This window comes from Seriola aureovittata, chromosome 9 (assembly GCF_021018895.1).
Source record: "Seriola aureovittata isolate HTS-2021-v1 ecotype China chromosome 9, ASM2101889v1, whole genome shotgun sequence".
Classification (NCBI taxonomy): domain Eukaryota; kingdom Metazoa; phylum Chordata; class Actinopteri; order Carangiformes; family Carangidae; genus Seriola; species Seriola aureovittata.
The window spans coordinates 11,975,444-11,995,906 of NC_079372.1; the positions used below are offsets into that span (position 1 = coordinate 11,975,444).

The following is a 20,463-nucleotide window of genomic DNA, read 5'->3' on the forward strand; positions in this document are numbered from 1 at the left end:
ATCTATATGCAGTAAAAGACAGCGGAAGAAGCGGCATGAAGGAGCGAAAATACACTGAGAAGCCGATTAATATCCACATTCAGCTGACAGGAAGGCTGTAGCTCAATAAACAAAATGTGTGTTACATCGGGGAAAATGTAAAGCGAACAAGAAAAATACCGGAGCTAAAATAAACCGTTAAGATTGAAGCGTCATCGCTCGAGCAACCGTACAGGTCTGTACTAACTGTGTGTGTCTGCCGGGGGTGTCAAGGTTGGCTTAACCGGCACAAATTAAATCCATATAGGCATACAGTTTGCATCTTTGTTTTTCTTTTTATCTTTTTCTTTTCTTTTTTTTATTTATTTTTTTAAAGAAGTGCGTTGCTTTGTACAAACACGTCTGTGTATAACAGTTGTTTGTTAAAGGATTCAAACACTTGAAACCACAGCCAAATTATATGGATCTCTGAATTCATAATGTACAGTGGGGGAGCTCGGGGTGTGCTGAAACATTTTTTGTACCACTTTCTGGTAAGCACAGCCGGAGTTACCTCCTAGGGGGCTCCAGGGCAAAAAAATTGTTGTTGGGCCCCCGTTGTGGCCCTGAGAGCTCGACCCATTGCAGCTTAAGAAAACACATAAATAGACAAAACACAAGCAAATTCTGAAAACATCATCAATTTGACAACACATGTTGCTGCAGATACTCAGCAGCACAACCAAATATACAAATGTGCTGCAAACGCCTTTGTTGTTCAATGGTTTGTACTTTTGAAGTTAAAAGCACTGAACAACAAGTGTGCATGGATGTATTATAATACAGCCATGCAAGTACGTCCCAGCCTTCAACACAGGTTCATCACTGTTTAGTGTCCCCTGGAAACACTTCCGTTGTTGTCTGTGCTATTTGCAGCTTGTTTGTGTATTTGGTTGTGATGTGAAAATTTGCAACATGTTTGTGTTGTGAAGTTGATGAAAATATTCTGAGTTTGCTTGTTTTGTCATTTACATGTTTTCTGAAGTTGCAGTGTTGTTCTAAGCTCTCAGGGCCGCTGTTGTAAGGGGGGAAAAAAACTCTCATAATGGCCTCACAACATAGTATGTCGTATCTTGACAGCTTCATGACGCTATTACCAGTGAAACAGTAGGGCAGTATAAAGACAGCATAGTTAGAAGACGGTTACACTGACAGCACAGTCGTCACTCATGATAGTAACACACTTTACACTGAAGAGGCTGTCTGAATCTGATCCAAAGCTTCTGACAGATCAATAGGCCCGCAGACAAATTACTGCAGGATGCTGGACAGACTATCGGAAACAACATGGAAAACCGGCATTACCCTGAAATGACAGGAACCAGGAGAGTAGGGTGTAGACTTGATACAGAAAGTTGTGTGTTGATTGCCAACATACAAGTATAAAATAAACAGCCAATTTATCAGAGTGACTCCCATGCACTTTTGCCTGTGTGCAACCCGGAGAAGCATAATTCCTTCTTAATTTTCCAGAACCACTAAGGACATATTTGCCCACTAGATGCCCTCAGTGAGTTTTCCTTCTCTATTGGTCACGTCACTGCTTTTGTTTTCTGCCACCAGCTTGTACACTCGCTGTTCATTTTTTCATTAGTTTAAAAAAAAAAAATATATGATTGGGCAATTGTTCAAATCCATTTACCAGATGTTTATTTTGCCTTACTGCCATAGGAATGATATTTTGTCTGCCGGCCAATGGTGTGTTCCTAACATGTGTCTGTGTGTAATAGGACTCCACTTGAGGTCCACTTTTTATTTCAATTCTGATTGTAACTTAAGTTGTGTCTGCAGTATCTTAAACAGTGTCCTGCTTTATTCCTCTGACGCAGCTTCTATTCAGGCACAAAAGACCAAATACTGTTGTGAAAACATAAACCTTAATTGTTGTACTAAGTTCCTCCAAAAGCCAAATCTTTATTGCAGATGTGTAGTTCATGCTACACTAAAATGACTGCAATAACACTCACCCCCTGCCCAATCAGAACCAGACATTTACTCATGTTGTGTTCGGTTTTGACACAAAATTATTTTGTAAGGCAGTATTACTACTCTATTATTCATTTTATAGTTTTCCTGAAAATCTTGAGTTGAATTTAATCTAGCTAACAGTGCATGGAATCTTTCTTTTACATAAACAGATCTAATAAAGTATTTAAACACATTTTAAAAATACAACCTTGTACATCAAAATTTTAACTAAAATATAAATTTTAACTGTTATACACTTAAGAGCATATTTTGAATCAATCTTGACTTGTTTTCCAGTTATAGTACTTATTGACAATTAAACTATTATGTGAGCCAAATCAATCAATCAAACTTTATTTGTATAGCACCTTTCATATAGGACAGTGCATTTCAAAGTGTTCTGTAGACTAACAAGCTGATAGTCAGACAGTGCAGATGAAAACAATGAAACAATCCCAGACCAATTCACACAAGATACAGAAATATAATGAAATTAAATGATCAAACCAATAAAATAGATAAAAGAAAATATATATGTCATGTCAGCATCATGCCCAGAGACTCAGAAACCAACCACTGCTCCTGTGCTAGAACCACCTGTATGTCAGGTTGTGCTAATATTATTTTAAACAACTTTGTGTAGAAACAAGTACAAGCACAATTAAGACTAAAATAATGAAATGATTAGAACCAGATTTTGACACAGGGTGTTTTTACAGGACAGAATCACCAAATTCTGTAATAATGCAAAATCAATCTATTTTGCATAGAAGTGGTTTGCAAATTCTCAAACAAATCTGCAACTAATAAATTACCTAAAACCAAATGACATGCGGTGAACCTGGGGGTGTTGGGGCCACAGGTCAGTTTGCACCTTGCCTTTAACTTGAGACTTCACACACTGTGGTATTTGTACAGTAATATAATAAAGGAACTAAATGTGAGCCAGACCACATCAACAACATGGGTTGATATTATCTTACAATATCAAACTCTTATCCAGGATTACTTCATAAAAAATATGTCTAATTGTAGTAGTAACTTGAATAGATGATTGTGGGCTTTACATAGTTTGAGTCATTATCTTGCAGCTTACAGCCTGTAGACTATTAGCCTATCTATTTTTGCTAGTTGTGCCCATCCACTGTAACCAGTTCATTTCTGTTTGTTTACACTTACAGTTTTGACAGGGCCCTTATCACCTGTAACCTTTTGTTAAGTCGGCTGTATCACGTCTGATTTAGTTCACACACTGGCAATAAATCGGTAGATAGTTCTTAGAAACCTGACCCTGTAATGAGTCTGGTTCAATTCCAAGAATTCAGTGGATTGTGAGCTCACAGCAATAAGCTTTATGAGCAGTATAGTGGTTTACTTTGTCCCTGGAGGCTGTGCTCTGTACTGCAAAATACTGCAACACCCTCTGCACATTTTTCAGGCTGATTATTAAAAGATTATTTTGAATCAATCAATTAATAAATATTAATGTAATTTTTACAGTGTATTCTAAGAAGATGTTAATGCACATCAATGTAAAACAGTGTAATAAAGGAGGTGGTAGACGCAAAGATTCCAGGTTTAATCCATATAATATAGAAGGACTTTGTGTGAATTTCTAGTTTTAAGATCTGAACTGTTTTTAGTTGCTCATTTGTAATTCTCAAGTTTTTAATTTTTTTTTTTTTTTATCAAACTGCTTTTGTTTTTTCTGTCAAGTAACTATCACACAGAAAACCTCAGGCAAGGCAGTATTATTCCATCACAGAAGTACTGTAAACCTGCGACCAATTCATTAATAATAATCAATTTATTGTTGAGTTTATAAAAGTCAGAAAATGGTGAAAAAGGTATGTTTTCCCCAAAGCTCAGGTGAACATAATTCATAAATATTCACATTTGAGAGGCTGGTTCTTGGTTTCTGGGTGCCTGGGGGAATGCCATGTAGTGAATGTCAGTGGGGGCCCAACAGCATATTTTTTGGATTCCTCAGGGAGTTAATGCAGCCATGGCTAAAAGATTGATGAACTCTAAAAAAGATTTGAAAAGAAAAAAAAGCTAAAGTTGTAAGTTGGCTTCACCTTCCTCTACATCACTGTTTATTTCTTTCCTCTGGGAGTCCTGCTGGAGATCACAGCTCGTGGTGTTTGACCGACCGCGCTCACTGCAGACACCGCTTCACCTCTAGAGGGAGTGCCGAGTTACTAAAAGTAGGAATGGGAGAGTGGTGTGAGCAACGGCGCGCCTGGGCTGAGCAGAGCTGCGTCAAACCAGCCAAAGTTAGAGAGCGTTACACCCGAACTGCGTGGAATTTGATTTCAAAATAAAAGTGTTAAAGTCAAGTAGCTAGGGGGTAACAGAACCACAAGCATGTCAACAAATTACATTTAACATAATAGTGTGAGATAAAACAATTTTAACACATTTTAATTAAATAGCCCAGTGTCACATATCAGAAATTTGTATCTGCATGACACCTTCATCCTTAGACCCTTGAATTGGATAAGGAACCATATAATGGAAAACGTGAAGAAACCTCAGAGAGCAACAGAGGAGGGATCTCTCTTTCAGGATGGACAGACACAAAAGTTGTCATGTGCACAGAATAGACCAGCATAGTTCATTTTCAAAATATCAAAAATATAAAGTTTTTTTTTTTAATTTTTTAAAAGAGATGTCCATGGAGAGTGAACCTGAATGCTAAGTTTGGTCTCATTTTTGTCTGTGACTTATTGACAAAGACAGAAATATTCATCATGTGAACCAGAGCTGTTTAAGGAAAATAAATGTATTAACTAATGCTGTTTTTCTGAAAACAAAATTATCTTTCTGTATGACCGCAGTCACTGGCTGCCCATTTACAGCTAATAGATTGAAACATTTTTTTATCAGTACCCACAATTTTCAACACGGGAACAGGGAATAATAACATACATTTTTACCAATTTTATGACTTTTTATACACTGAAAAATCGACTGATTATCAAAAAAACAAATTGTCAGAAGTGTTGAAAATGAAAATAATTGCTGGCTGCAGCCTTGCAGTTAGGACCCCTGGGCAGTTGCCCACTTTGCCCAGGCCTGTTTATAATCTAATGATATAATATAGACTCACGGAGGACTTTATTAGGAACACCATACTTATTCTGGGCAGAGCCTTTAGCTTTAGATGTAAATGTATATGATGCTGATATTTGCATCTAACTTCTTTTAATTTGAAAACAGGAATCGGAAGTGTGCTGTTTGGCTTTTCCCCGTCTTGACAGTGGTGCTTGGAGCCGAGAGGGTCAGGGGGAGGAGAGGCAAGGGAGTGGAGCGAGAAGACGACAGGAGGAGATCCACCACAGGGTGACCAGTTTAACCGGACCATCCTCGGACAGCCAGGCTACAAATGGTCCTCCACCCCGGCCGTCTCTCCGACCGACTGCTACACTGAGTCGGATTGTCTGCTGCGGTCCTGTCGGGGGGGGGGAACAGAAAGAGAAGATGATCACGGTGAGTCCCGTCTTTCTCACTGTAACTGCTGCTGTAACACACTGCAGGCCGACATATAATATATATGCTCTGCTGTCACACAAACGTCTCAAACGCTGTTGCATTGAACCGCCTCTGCCACTTGCCTGTCAATACACCATTTCTGCCGGAGTGAATGACATAGCTGGCGACAGTTGCTGTAAGGCCTCCGCTCCACACTGGTGGTGGTGGTGGTGGTGGTGGCAATGGATACACGGTCAGTAAATGTTTTCCACCAATAACAACATATATGTGTGAGGGGTAAAAAAAAAAGAAAGATGAGCTGCATCACAGTGCGTTTATGTTTCAGTAACAGCTGACAGTCCTGAAGGGTGTTAATACAGGCTGCATTCAGAGGCTCGCAGGTCGCATCTGATGCTCATAATGATTCACATCAGATGCAGATACATATCTTTAAATAACACAACTTTTAACGTAAACACCCCCGTTTATACCCTACTTACTATTAGATGCACACACGGGGGTTATAAATGACGGGGCTTAGAGTATTATTCACCGCTAGTCCTCCATCCACTGACTGATGCTGAGGAATGTGCAGCAGCAATAACATGTTTGTATCTGTTTATTTACCCATGTTTGTCAGCACACTAATCCTGCGCGCTATTGCTTTGCTGCAGACTGAAGTGCATTTGGTAATATATTTAATATACAATAACTATATATAATATATTTATGTATAAATAGAGATAAATAAATAAATAAATAAATTGCTGACAGAGGCGTGTTTGTATCTTAACTTGAGCTGCCGGACGAATGGTTTTATGGTGCCCGCTATGGTTGTCACATAGGCCATGGTGTTATGTAACAAGAAGCCTACGCTGTTTGAATGCGGGCCCTCACACACGGCCTGTCTGTGCATGGCATTTATACACCGGATCGCAAACATAGCTATCATCCGCACATGATCATAACAGGGCAGAGAATGCAAAAACAAAACAAAAAAAAAACAAGCCTGTTCAACGCGGTGCATACCTTTGATTTCCCCTAATTGCCTGATCTGTTTTCGCATCTGTATCATCTGGATGATACAGAGAGAGCAAGAGGGGTAGCCTCGGACATGTCTGACTGGAACAAGCCCACAATGAATGACTTTATGCTCGTTGTTTGTGGCTGTAACGCCAGTGTAGCGGCTGTCCGGTTGAAAATGTCCCCTAGGGAATAGTCAGTCACCCCCGCCTTCCCTTCCCCGCTTCCCCTCCCCTAGCGCTAGAGTGGGGAGGGAAGTCGGGGGGGGGGGGGGGGGGGGGGGGGGGGGGGGAGTACAGCCAAGCACCATGCAAACACGCACCAAAGCGGCTGGCAACACCGCGACGTTTGCAAACGGGTACAAGCTGGTCGACCTTGTGCAGGGGAGTGAGGGACGCAGCCGGGGAGGTGGTGGAGGGGAGGAGGAGGTGGGAGGAGAGGGGAGGTGTGTGAGAGGGTGTGTGTGTGTGTGTGTGTTGGGGGGGGTCTCCTTGAATCTTGTCGATCTGCTGCCAGCTGGGAGGAGGGATACGGCTTGGACGGATACGTTCCAGAGAAAGCGCATGCATGCAGGCAAGATATAGCAAGGAAATGCTATTTTTGCTTCAACAACTCAGCATGCCTCTCCGGTGAAAATGCCGGTCGAGGAGGCGGCGGCGGCGGCTGCAGCAGAAGCGGCTGCAGCGGCGGCGGCTGCTGCGTTGCGTTTGCGTGTGTCTCTGCACAGTGTGGAGCTCAGGGCGTCTGGAGGCCTGGTAAGATCAGCTGGTAGCAGTTGCTGAGGCATATGTGGACGTTTTATAATTCAATCAGGACGAAAATGAACAGCACTTACAATGAGTGATTACTCTACCATACTATTATTATATTTGCTATTATAAAAGTGCTGTAGGGATGTTATAGTGATGTCAAAGCAGATATAAATACTATAAAATGTGACCAGGTCAGCATAAATCCACAGCTGTATATCACAGAAAGTCCCACTTTAAGTCCTTAGAAACCATTTGAGGAATATTTTAAATATTTTATGTCAGGACAATCATCATAACTACAGTGTAGCCTCCTAATAGAGATGCGTCTGTCTGACTTTTTCTCTGCCAATACTGATTCCCAAACTGATACCAAAAGTTAAGATCTGTACCTCTCTGCTCGTAGTTAATCATCCTCTTGTAAGGTAACACAAAGGCACTAAAATGACAGAATGTTACAGAGAGAAGCAAAATCACAGAATTGTATAATGGCATTCTGGTCCGTACCAAATTTGCCTGATGAAGACAGTATCAGCTCCGACACAGAGCGGTGCATCCCCACTCACGACTGAATTAATGATTGTCCTACACCCAAACTTGCATGGGTTTCAAGACACCACTTACACTACATTCAACAGCAAGAGATAACAAGCAAAACACATCTAGCAGATTTTTTTTTTAAAGAAAAATTGAACTCAAAATGATGATAAAATGGACAGAAGAATATAAAAGTGATGTCAATCACAGGTGATATTTTCTGTCTTATCTTTACTTATGTATTTCATTCAGCAAGAACAGACACATGTGCATCTGTGATAGACATAGTAAAATAATGCTAAGAGGGAAGTATTGGCAGTATGATTTCTTGGTAATGTCTGAACAACTGTTGGTTTAATCTGATGCTGCAAGGGCCACAGACCTTGTCATGCTGTATATACCACTTCTGTCTTGATATTTGTCTTGACAGTATCCTGTTGTCCAGCGGCATTTATCTGTATTTATTGCTCATCTTTTATCATTGATTGTGATGATAAACAGAGCTACAGTAGATCGGGTCCTTCTTTTATCTTCAGCCCAACTGACTCCAAAATGCTGTTATGTGTTTAGACCAGAGGGTCTGTTTTTGCATGGGGGTCAAATTGAGCAAGTTCTGGTTCACCTTAAAAAACCCAGACCTACAAGCTATTTTGGGTCCTGTCCTCCCCTCCCTCCCTTCTCCCCCACAGATTTGGAAGCAGCTTGCTCTTCTCTGCTGATTCTGTCTCAGTTTTCGTACACGAGACAAAATCTCAAGTGTGTCTGGTTATCCAGGAAATGAGATTTCTGTGCATTTAGCTGAAAATTTGATGCATTTTATTTCCTGTCAGATTTGGGATAAAGGAGCTCTCTTCTCTAATAAGTGATTGAAAAAGCTAACTGTGAGACAGGCCTGTTCATTAATAGGAGTCAGCCAGCACAAGATATCCACATTATTATCATGATTTGATGTGTCTCATCTGATCCAAATTTGTGCCATTTATTGTAATGAACACCATCACAGATCTATTTGTGCATGAGCTTTCCCTGTTTTTCATTTAAAATCTACTGTGTCTGATTTTTTTTTTTTTTTTTTTACTCTAGACCCAGCAGGAGTCGTGGAGATAGGCCTAGCGGCAGAGACTGGTCTTCTCATTAACCCTGGTCTCTGGTCACCAGCTCTGGCACAAAAATCTGGAGCTTTGTGAAGCGACTGGTGCGCCTTTTGACCCTATCCAGTCACTCCTGCCCCGCGGCCCTGCAGCCCCGCAGTGTGGCCTGTACAAATCCCTCCTCACTTCTTCACAATTTCGTCCACGGGGATAAATGAGTGAACCGGCTGCAAGGGAAAGGGCTGGGACATGTACCAGAACCCCAACAGGTAAATGAACAAATCCCACAGGTGGATAGAGGAAAAAATGTTGTTGGGCCCTCCCACATACAGTATTATCAGTAGTTGTTATCTCTCTTTATCCTGCTCCTGTACTGACTGTTCCTCTGTCTGCAGAATGTCCTGGTTCAGTGGTTTCCTAGTCGCCAGAGTGGACGACCGCAAGACTGCGTGGGGAGAGCGCAATGGCAAGAAGTCCAAACGGAAGGGAGGCTCATCTCTCTGCAACCCGCGTTACATGAGCTGTCTGCGGGACCCAGATGCTATGGAGCCCCCCTCCGGAGCCCCCCTCCATCAGCACCACCGCGGAGGGGTGGCTGGGGCTGTGGGAGGCGGGGGCAACTTCGGCGTCCGTTGCGGATGGCAGGAGGACCACTATGGTAAAAGGGGAGGGGCTCCCGGGGAAGGGGTGGGGCTGAAATCGGTCGACTTGGGCTTTGAGGACGGGGAGCTAAAAGGGAGGAAAGGGGGATGTAATGGAGGAAGCGGGGACATGGGCGATGAGGGTCCCAACGGCACAGCAGGGGTGGTGACGGCTGCGGACTGCTGGCTCAGGGTGGTGCGGGTGTTCCAGTCGAAAAAATTCCAGTCCCGCAAACTGGAGCGCCTATACCAGCGATATTTCTTTAGGCTGAACCAGAGCTCCCTGACCATGCTCATGGGGGTACTTGTGATCGTGTGCGGCATCATGCTGACCTTCCACTGTGTCCACGCCGCCCCTCACGTGGCCTATTCGTCAGCACTGTCAGTGGCGATGGCACTCTTCATGGCTCTTATGGTAGTTTGCAACCGCAACGGCTTCCACCAGGACTACATGTGGATGGTCAGTTACCTGGTGATCGGAGTCTTGGTGTCGGTACAGGTGTTCGGGGTGCTCATGGTGGCACCCAGGAGTGCTTCAGAAGGCATCTGGTGGTCTGTGTTCTTCATCTACATCATCTACACTCTGCTGCCTGTGAGGATGAGAGCGGCGGTGCTGAGTGGAGCAGTGCTGTCTATCATACACGTGGTCACCACCTGGCAGATCAACCAGGAAGACAAGTTCCTCTGGAAACAGGTGAGAGAGCCTTGACGTCTGACTGTTTGACTCTTTGTTTTTCATGATGACCTGAGCTGGCACTGATGGGGAACAGGGCATAAAACTATTCAGGCAGTTCTACTTTTGTTTTCCCTTTCTATTCTGTTATTTCTCAGTCAGTATACGTGGGCACTTTATGTTGCCGTTTTTCTGATTGAATGAATGAAGTTTCCTCACTTTAAACTCACAGACTATTTGGTGGGTCCATCAGTACAGATGTATGTTGTGGAGCCAAGCATTTGTCGAGTCCAAAAATAACTATTTAAAGGATGTGGAGTGATGAGGTCTGGAGCAGACAGACCAACTAATGTTTCAACATAAAGCATATCTTCATCAGGGCAAGAGGATGCAGTGTAGAGACTTTTAAATGACTTGTGTCTGTCTAATAGTCGTGTCTCAGGCAAAGGACAGGTTGTGGGCTCGGTTACATTCAGCCAGTGCCACAGAAACATGTTGATCTCTCCATTAAGTCTATGAGATTTAGTCATATTCAGTGTATGAACTTCTTCATTTTAAAACTGGATTTATAGACTTTTGGCCAATTTGCAAGGCAACAAGCAGTAAACACAATATTGACAAATTACACCTTATAAATCAATATGGTGAATATTTTAGCAAACTGTTGCCTATTTGCAACATGATCCTGTTTCTGGCCACCAGATATCTAGATTTTTAGCTGCTAAATGTTCCATTGTGTTCACCAGCTAGTTGTTACCTGTCTGATACTGGGATGGTAGCATACAGATGAAAACAGCTGCATGCTGCTGCTGGAAATGGGGTCGATGAATAAAGTTGTAGGCCGCAGGAAAAAAAAGCTGAACAAAGCCAGATGGTGATAATTCGCTGTGGGTTTGTCACTAGAACAAACACCTTTCACATGTGTAGTAATTTAACGTCTGTGCTTCAATTAGGATTCAGGGTTTAAGTCTGTAGTTTAAACTTTTTAAGGGTTTGCTGCTTGTTCAGACAATATATTTAAAGACTTCATGTTGGGCTGTAGTGTCCTGTTACAAGCATTGTCACCTATTTTCACATTCCATAGACCAAATGATCAATTGAGTGACGGCAATAATCAATAATGAAAGTAATTGTTGGTTTCAGGCCTAAAAATGTTTCATCCAAATCTGAAGTTACTTGAAGCGAAAAATGGGAAACATTGAGGCTAAATTTGTCTATAAATAATTAAATACATCAGGAAACCTGAAAATGTTGAAACATGATGATGATAAGTTATCATTGTAATTTGGCTTAACTGGAGGCATCGTGACGTCCCATCATGCCTGGCTGCATTTAAAACGTCTAGCATGGCATGATATTTATGATGGGGTGATACCGTGTGAACTGGCTGATGCAGTGTATACGCTCTCCAACTGCTCCACTGTGTTTTGTCACCATATTGTATCTGCGTATTTACATTTACTCTGAAGCTTATGGGTCTTGCTGTACAGTGTGTTGTTTGTGCGTCATGCCAAGGACCAAGGGGCTTGCTGAAGGTCAGTGGGCTGAATGAACCGCTCCGACTGGACGGCTGTGTGTGCTGTTGTGTGACAGTGGGAGAATACCATGATATAAAGCAGTATCACTCAGGTCTCTGTGCTCTCACACAAGGGACGCTTTGTACTTTTCTCCAAGGGTGGAGTGATGGGGGAGAGGCCAAGGTGGGGGGGTGGGGGGCGGTATGGTGGATGCTTGCTTTCTGAACTGCCATAGCTGTTTTACAACTGTCTGTCTCCTTGGGGAAAAGTTATAATGGGAAGACCATTCCTTGAAAACAATAGAGGGATATAGGACGTAATGATTTGTTGATTTTCACTGTAATGTCTCTGCCATTGCTATAAGCATTCAGCAAAATATCCTTTCAGTGTTCCCCGGATTTCTCACAACCTTGTGATTGTTTATTATAAATTAATTACTAAAGGAGAGGACTAGGGTAGGGATTCGTGGGAGCCCAGTAACATCATGCATGATATACCAGAGAACAATCCATCACAGGCCCCCACATTGTTTGCCATTGTTAAGTGAATGAATGTCATGAGATAGCTGCAGCCCAGCAATGCTGTTTATTCCTCAGGTCGTCTGTGCGCTATGTGACACAGTAATACACTGTCATCAATCACTGCTTCACGCTTGTGTACAAGCATTTCCTCTTTCTCCAATAATTCATTAACCTTACAGGGCTTCTGTTGATGGGCAAAGATAATGATAAAGTTGTGCATGAGGAATGATGTACATGCAGATCCTCTTTTCTGTCTGTCTTTTCATTGTGGCTTGGTGGCACTGCAGGTTTAAACCAGGAACTGTGAAGGAATCTGTGCAGCTGGGTTGAGTTGGCTGGTTACTGTTGACTGGGACAGTAACTAGATTCTGGAGGCTGATCCTCGTAGAGTGAATGATGAGTGTGTTTACGGCTGCAAGTTATGTAATTTAAGTTATTTTCTTGATAAACCAATTATTTTTATGAATAAATTATTAACAAACAGTTAAAATCGCCTGTTTCCCCATGACCCAATCAGTCATGTCAGTTTACTCACACGTATGACAAAAAAAGCATAAAATCTTCACATTTGAGCTAGAACCAACAAAAGTTGTAAATTTTGCTTAAAAAATTACTAAGATGATTATTTGATTATCAAAATAATCGATCATTAATTTTCTGTCAATCGATTAATCAACTTATCATTGTAGCTATATTTGTGTTATTTGTATATCAAACTGTAGTTTTAGGAGCTTCTCATCAGTGGATTGTTGAGTTTAATCTGTGACCAGCTATGGGTGGTTTTCAAATGCCCTTTCCCAAAAATATTTGTATTTTCCTCGTAGCTCATATGCAGTAAGAGTATAAATGACCTAGATATGAGGATCACACACAGAAGACACGGACACTGCCTCAAGCTGCTCAACCTCTTTACCTGACTTACCTTCCTGTAAACACAGGGAAAAGGGTCAGGGGTCAACGTCAGTGTTGCTACATGTGGGTCGGCAACACTGAGACAAACTCAAACCACTGGAGAGCAGTCATTTAAACGCTCTGAAAACAGTTTTCTTAATTCTTTTCTATGAACACAGTTTTCTGTCAGTTACAACCGTTCTTTCACATGAGAGATTATCTATATTTTGTGTTTTGTTTGAGCTCTATCACTGGTTTTTAAGTGGGCAGGGATCAGATGTATAAAGACGATGACAGGTCCGTCTGTGCACCAATTAGGATTTAACAACATTTGAATCAAAATGTGATGACAGGTGTGGGGATGTTTGTTCATGCTGCCAGGCCACAGTCAGTCCGATCTAATCAAACCACACCCACACAGTCCTGATGAAGCAGATTAATTAACAGCTTTGACTGTTAAACTTTCACTATTGTTGTGACAGATCCTTTGTAAACTTGAACGGATCCAAAACTAAAGAATTGATAAAGTCACCAAAACATATTTTTTAAGTTGTGCAGACCTGAAAAAATACTTGGGAACTGTGTTTGATGACTGATTGAGATTTGGTGAAAGTACAGATGTGATTATGAGAGAAGTTCAGCAACATCTGTTAGTAAGTCAGTAATGAGTAAGTCAAGCACAGTGAAATCAGTAAAATAAGACCATGACATAAATGTTATGTTATGTTTCTTTAAATGCATAGTAATTACTGGTCCCTATAATTAAAGCTGCAAAAGAGGAAAAGTTAGTTCTTTTTTAATCAGCAAAAACTTGCTTTGTCTGACTCTGAATGTTTGTTTGTATATACCTGGTGGTAGGAGAAACCCATCTCCAAGTAAACCCAGCAGAAAGCTAAAATAATCCCACATCATCACATTTAAAGTTTTTCTGGTGTATAACCTGTTTGCAAACTGCATCTCTAACTGCCTGCCTAGCATCAACCATAACCTTTTCCACAAAACTTCCAAACCAATGGTTTGTTCTCGTTTTTAAAAAATAAACTCCAAACTCTTAATGCAGCTCCTAATTTGTAGATATCACCAAAATCCCCTCTTGTCCATAAACAAAAAACGTCTTCAAGCTATTGGATGGAATAAATACCTCATTTATATAAACTTACATTTTTACATGCACGCTGCCCTTTTAAAGGTAAAATACTAAATTACATTTTCAGTGGCTTGCAGCATGTAGTCCAAAACACAAAACAAATGCTCCAAATCAGAGGCATGAGAGACCATGATAAAAGTCTGGAAAAAATGGCTTGACAGGCCATTTGTTTAGTTTAGTTTTTGTGTTATTGTTTACCTTAGCACCTTTTTAAAAAAAAAAAAAAAAAAAAAAATTATCATCATCCTATTGACCAAAATATGCCATAATATAATCACAGAAATCTTGTTGCAAAATTTTGAATGAGATTGTTGTATGCTTGTGCATAAAAATGAGCATTAGTATGATTTTATTCTGTCCAGGATCTTTTACTCACTGAATCTAACAGAATCTGTCATGTAAGACCAGCTGAGGCTCTCTCTCACAGACATCTTGACGGTGTCTGTTTTCTATACGAGAAGTATTTTCATGTTCAGCTCTTAGAAATTTATGGCCCTTAATCCCTTCAAACCTTTCAAAAACACATGCAGTCCATCTGCTTGTTTCTTAAGCTGTATTGCTCTTGGCGTTGGTTGATATGTGTGTTTTTACAGCTGCGTACAGCAGAATCCACTGTCTCTTCTTAGCTTCACTCTCAGTGTTGTATTGTACATGCTCATCCCATAAACTACAATATCTATGAGTTTGAACTGCCTTGTTATTATGCAGGATTGCTTTCAAAACTACAGTCTGTTATAGTTTATAATGTCCTGACATCCTGTTACATGTAAACTTCGCTCTGCTGTTACTCTGATCCTCAGACTCCTCAGCTGAAATCAATTAGCCACAGCGGTACAGTACATACACATGTGCATGTCCCACCCAGTCACCCATCACTACACACACACAAGGACATACACACACACACACACACACACACACACACACACACACACACACACGGACACACACCATCTCATGCTTTGTTATGGTTGACGCCTTCTCTTATAGTCTCTTTTGAATGTTTGTCAGGATTGCTGCAGTTTTTTCTTCTTTGAGAAATAACATCATAAATCTATTGTCCTGCATCTTATATGTGGGTGTCAAATTGAGTGTGAATACTGGCACGTACTGTACATGCTTCTGTCTAGATTAAATAAGAGAAAAGCACCGAGCACGTGTTATACACGTCACTCTGTCGAGCCGTACTTTATTTTGCATTCACGCCTATTGCTGCCTATATGTTGAAATGTTTGGATTTTGTCACTCAGACTTCTTATAATTGTGCATTCTTCACTCCAGCATTATTTGCTTTATGGCCCCTGACAATGGCTAGTATTGTTGTGTGGATGTTGTTGACACAAGTGCTGTGAGAGGTCAAAGACTGGTTCCTAAAAATATCTGGCCCTTGGCGTTTCTGCTAACTGTTGCGTCACATGGAACAGTCTTATCAGAGCCTGCGTCAGAGCAACAGGCAGGTCACTCTATCCCCCTTTTCTCTGCATACACATGGGCCTGCATTTTCACAAACCCTCAAACACACACACACAGGTGTAGAGGCTGCTAATGTTGTTTATCGACAGGTCCGGCAGCGATTTCTTTATCTTTTTCTGTTGTACGTTAATGAAGCAAAACCTCATGCATTTTGTGGAGGATCTCTGATCTTTGACCGCAGCATAGATGATGGGTTAAGCCCCTAAAAGCCCACTAAACACCACAGAGGGCAGATGAGGCCTCCATGTGGACTCTGGGTCAGAGGACAGCCAGTATGTTTCACTGGTTTCATTGTCAAGCTCCCACTAAGTGTTTAAAGTGTTTTGTATTCATTAGATAAGATAAGGGAATATAGTTTGAATAAAAATGTGCTGCTTATGTAGTAACACACTTAGTTTATATGCAAGTCTCACGTCAAACTTTTCAAATGGTTGTTTACACATTTTTCTTTTAAATTTCCAGGATGTTATACAGAGAATAAATAGTTTAATCAACTCACACCATATCAAGTGTATCAGCTGTTCACAGTTTCACAGCAGCTCCTGGTGCTGGAATAACCTTGTGTGCTTCGAGATGGGAGACTAGGATCCCGGTGGAGGAGGTGTCACCCTGTGATGATCACCTGTGCAAAGCTGCAGCTATAGAATAAGACACCCTGTATAAGGGAAGGAGGAGGCAGCGAGGCAAGAATCCGATATTCTCCCCACGCAGTCCTTCCATAGCCTCCTTGATAAATAATTTGTGTGTTTAACGCAGCAGCAGCATTTTAACGAGGATACCTGTCACATGTACACTTTGCTTCGGAGGGAGATGCGTGCCGACTGATGGGAACACACACACACACACACACACACACACACACACACACACACACACACACACACACACACACACACACACACACACACACACACCAGAGCTTTACTCAAAGGCTCCTACTCAAAAATTTAAGCACTGATACATGTGAACGTAATATGATCCCTCAATGCCTAATTGTTTCATTGTGTGAACATTTCACTTGTTTGTAATTGTAAATAAGAGTGTTGTAAACTAAAAGCACAATACTGCCATAGTGAGGTGAGGTGACATAGTGACGCATTTAGAAGCAGCAAAGTATAGTTTAATGTATTGACTGTAACATACACCAGAATGTTATATTACGTTATATTACATTACATTACATTATATTATACTGTATATTAAACCGTATTACATTCGGACATTTTCATTAGCTTTTGAAACCTGTTTTTTCACCATTCTAACTGGCATCATGTCTTTCGCTATGAAATATAAAATTGCACTCGCTGTGTCCCTGCTTCTTTTTGAGCTCTTACCTTACGGGGTAATGACTGAAAAGGCAGACAAGAGCGACCACTGGAGGGGTGTGAGTTAGGAATTCCACAAATGGCTTGTTTGTATGCTTGGGTGCTAATGCTAGTCGTTTGGGATGGTAACATTATCTTTTCAAAAGGTGGCAAAGGTTTGTTGTGTCTCCCGTCTTCATAGGTCGCCTGCATTTGCATCGCTCCACTTTTTACCCAGCTTTAAATGGGTGATTGTGCAGCGGGTTGACCAAAATGCAGAACAGATACATTTATTGAAAATTACTCATCAGCTTATCATCATAATTTTTTTAATGATAGTTTGATTGAATGATTTATGATTATCGAGCACAAGTTTCTTGTGTTTACCTTAAATTATCGAGCATATGATTTAAAGTATATAGATGATATGGTATATAATCATAATACGAAGTATAGATTATAGTATAGTGTACGTCTATGAGGATTACATGGATGCAGACTCATAGATACACACGCATACGACCACTGCCAATCATTTAAATCTGTGGACCAATAAGAGCGCTGGAAAAGGAGTTATCAGTTTAGCATCACTTCTGAGAATGATGGGGAATAAACAGCATTGCTAAGTGTCTCACTCAGCGCCTGTGTTCAGTTGGTCCAGCGGTTGCCATGGAAACAACTACGACTCAAGCAGCTGAGACCCAGTTCAGCTTGCTCGTGTACAGTTTGGTAACCGTTGCTTCAAGTAAAGATTTAAAATAAAAAAATAAAAATCAGGTCAGAATTGATTTCTGCCGTTTACTTCTCCTTCTGAGAATCTGAAAGCTCGAGTTTCGGAGGGGTCCGAGCTTTCTAGACACGCTGCTGGGATGGATTCGTGCTTTGTTTTCCTCCCCCCCTGGTGTCGAAATGAGACAGTCCATAATTAAACATGGCGATGACAGAGGAGAGGTCATATGAGTGGAGGTTGGTGGGGAGTTGAGAGGGAGGGATGCACAGGATGTTGTTTGCCTGTTGTCTGGTTCAGGGAAGCTTATCTATGGTCAGCTCGCCATGACTGTGCATGTTTGCAGCCTGAGTGCTGTGTGTTCTAAGGCCTCAGAGATACACACTTCTTAAAGAAAGCTTGCTTGGTTGAGTAATTGGCCTTGTGTTCTTCAGTTATTTAGATGAGTTCCTTTTTCTGGCACACAATTGGTTTTATTGCTAATTACAGCTCCTTAACATTCCTCTAATGTTGACCTAACTCATCTAAGAGGCTTTCTGTTTAATCACAGCAGTTATCCCTGAACCTGTTGTCTGTCCACAGCAGGTGATGCCGAGAAGCCTTGCAGGGGGTTTTTAATTTCCTCAATGTCCCTTGTTTATATGAAGTTTTGTTCTAATTCTTTAAATAAAAACACTTTTGCTACCCCCAATGCTGGAATTCTTCAGTAGTCACACTCTCTCCGCAGAAGTCACACCTGCCTGGTTGCCAATAGAAATGTGTGGGGTGTGTAGTTTTTCAGTGTTAAAGCCCCCCAGCATGCCCCTTTCCATGTTTACAGAAACATTACTGAAGAATAAGGCCAGTGTGATCAGGACAACGGGCTGTACATTATTTATGTAATGTGTATGGTCTTGTGTTTCAGCACAACTTCTGAAACAGTCAAAGATGTCTAAACTTGCTGAAGGAAATGCAGAAAAATAGAATTATTAATAGGAAGACGTGTGTCATCAGACATACTTTTATGACTGATGACAGACTTGAACTTTTTTATGTTTATAAGAAAAAAGTAGTTTCTTCACACCTGTCTGCTGACAGGTGAAAAGAGCTGGAGTGTCGGTGTGTTTTAGCTTTAAAAAACATGTTTGTTGTAATAAAATATGTTGTGACTGGAACTTTCTGTATAAATTACACTTTAAGGAACAGAAACAATTGCCACACATTTACAACATTTCCTGCCGTTAGAGGAACACACACAATAATATATAATATCAGTTGCTCATTTCCTTTCATCCTTTGTGATTTATGTTATTTATCACATGTTGATTTAGACAAAAATACACCACTTCCTTCAGACTGCAAGAGCCCAGTTGCTAATGGAGTCGAGCGTAAACTGCATCTATTATGACTGAATTAGTTCATTTAAAAAAAAAATAAAAAAATTAAGATGTTTTATTGTCTGCTGTTGGAACAAATCTCTCACTGTAAATTATCTCTGGATGTACAATAAGTGAAATGATGCTTATTCATAAGTGTCCATAATTTATATTTACTGTTTCATGGACTGGACTTTACCCCAGTCTTATTATGTGAAAGAGGATTTTTGTTTTTCTGATCCATATATCCAAGATGTTTACACAAGTCAACATTTCCTTTAACGTTTCTCTTCCCCTGATGTAAGTGCATGTAAAAGACTGCGATGGGAATTCAGACTGTTTACATTCACAGTTTAAGAGCATGTAAGTGGTGCTGCTTTATGTTTGTGTGGCAGAGGAACAAAATCAGTGGAGACTTGTTACTCACTGCAATGTGAACAACTTTGAAAATGAGAAAAATATGATTGCAACTGAAGAACTATGAACTTGTGTATTAGAGAACATGTATTAAATTTTGTGCCCTCACATGACAAAGTTTTGTTTTGTTTAAATGACGCTGCTTCTTGTCAGTCACAATGATGACAGCGTTTAGAAACTAAAAATACCTTTAAACAGTTTGATTGATGTTGTTCTGGAAATGTCCTGGAAAATGATTTCCTGAGAAAGGACAAAACTCTGTCCTGTCGTTCATCATAAATTTACCGAATCTCATTTTCAGAAATGACTAGACTGCACAGGTTACTGTGTTCTCTGCAGCTTAAAAGATTATTTTTTTCACGTGAAGTATTTCCAGGGTAAGAAACAAATGTATGCTTGTAGTTTGTCTCACCTCCAGACAGTGTATAGTATAGACCAACCGACCGAGTGCGGGAGCAGAGTGAGCAGGCGGGGCTTGACTCTTTTATCTGTTGATGTGGTTCTGGTCATTTCAGATAAGGGCAGTGCGAGCTGTGTGTAGACATGAGGCTCAGGCTGAGTACACAAACCCAGCAGCTGCCTGGCACCCCACACACACACACACACACACACACACACACACACTGTAACAAAGGCTAAAAGTGACAGCGAGTGCGAGCAGGAGCGTGAGGAGGCAGGAGAAAATAAATGAAAGAATATGGAAATAAATAACCAACGCTCTCAGGCAAAGATAAGGGGTAACCTACAGGACAGACTCTTGTATTTTGTCACGAGTAAAGCCCTGTCATTGTGTTTTGGGTGCTAGAGTGTGTTTTACAGAGCCTGATCTAACACAGATGTTCTAAGGAGTTCCAGATGTTCCTCAAAGACCAATGAGCTCTGGCTTGCACTCTTGTTGGCCCCGTTTCAACAACAATATCCCATCAGTCATGGCTCC

The 20,463-nt window shown here is 41.1% G+C and overlaps 1 protein-coding gene across 2 annotated transcripts in view; it reads left to right on the forward strand.

Annotated features, from left to right (window-relative positions):
* Positions 1-73: 73 nt before the first annotated feature.
* LOC130174754 (adenylate cyclase type 6-like) overlaps positions 74-20,463 on the forward strand; it is a 46,223-nt gene continuing 25,833 nt past the window's right edge. Inside the window, exons 1-4 of one of the 2 annotated variants that reach the window (XM_056384946.1) lie at positions 74-214; positions 5,209-5,478; positions 8,853-9,129; positions 9,256-10,195. In XM_056384946.1, coding sequence (XP_056240921.1) covers positions 9,110-9,129; positions 9,256-10,195 — 960 coding nt within the window. In that variant the 5' untranslated portion in view covers positions 74-214; positions 5,209-5,478; positions 8,853-9,109. Of the gene's footprint in view, positions 215-5,208; positions 5,479-6,984; positions 7,239-8,852; positions 9,130-9,255; positions 10,196-20,463 lie in introns of those variants that run through there. The other variant, XM_056384947.1, reaches the window with a different exon arrangement.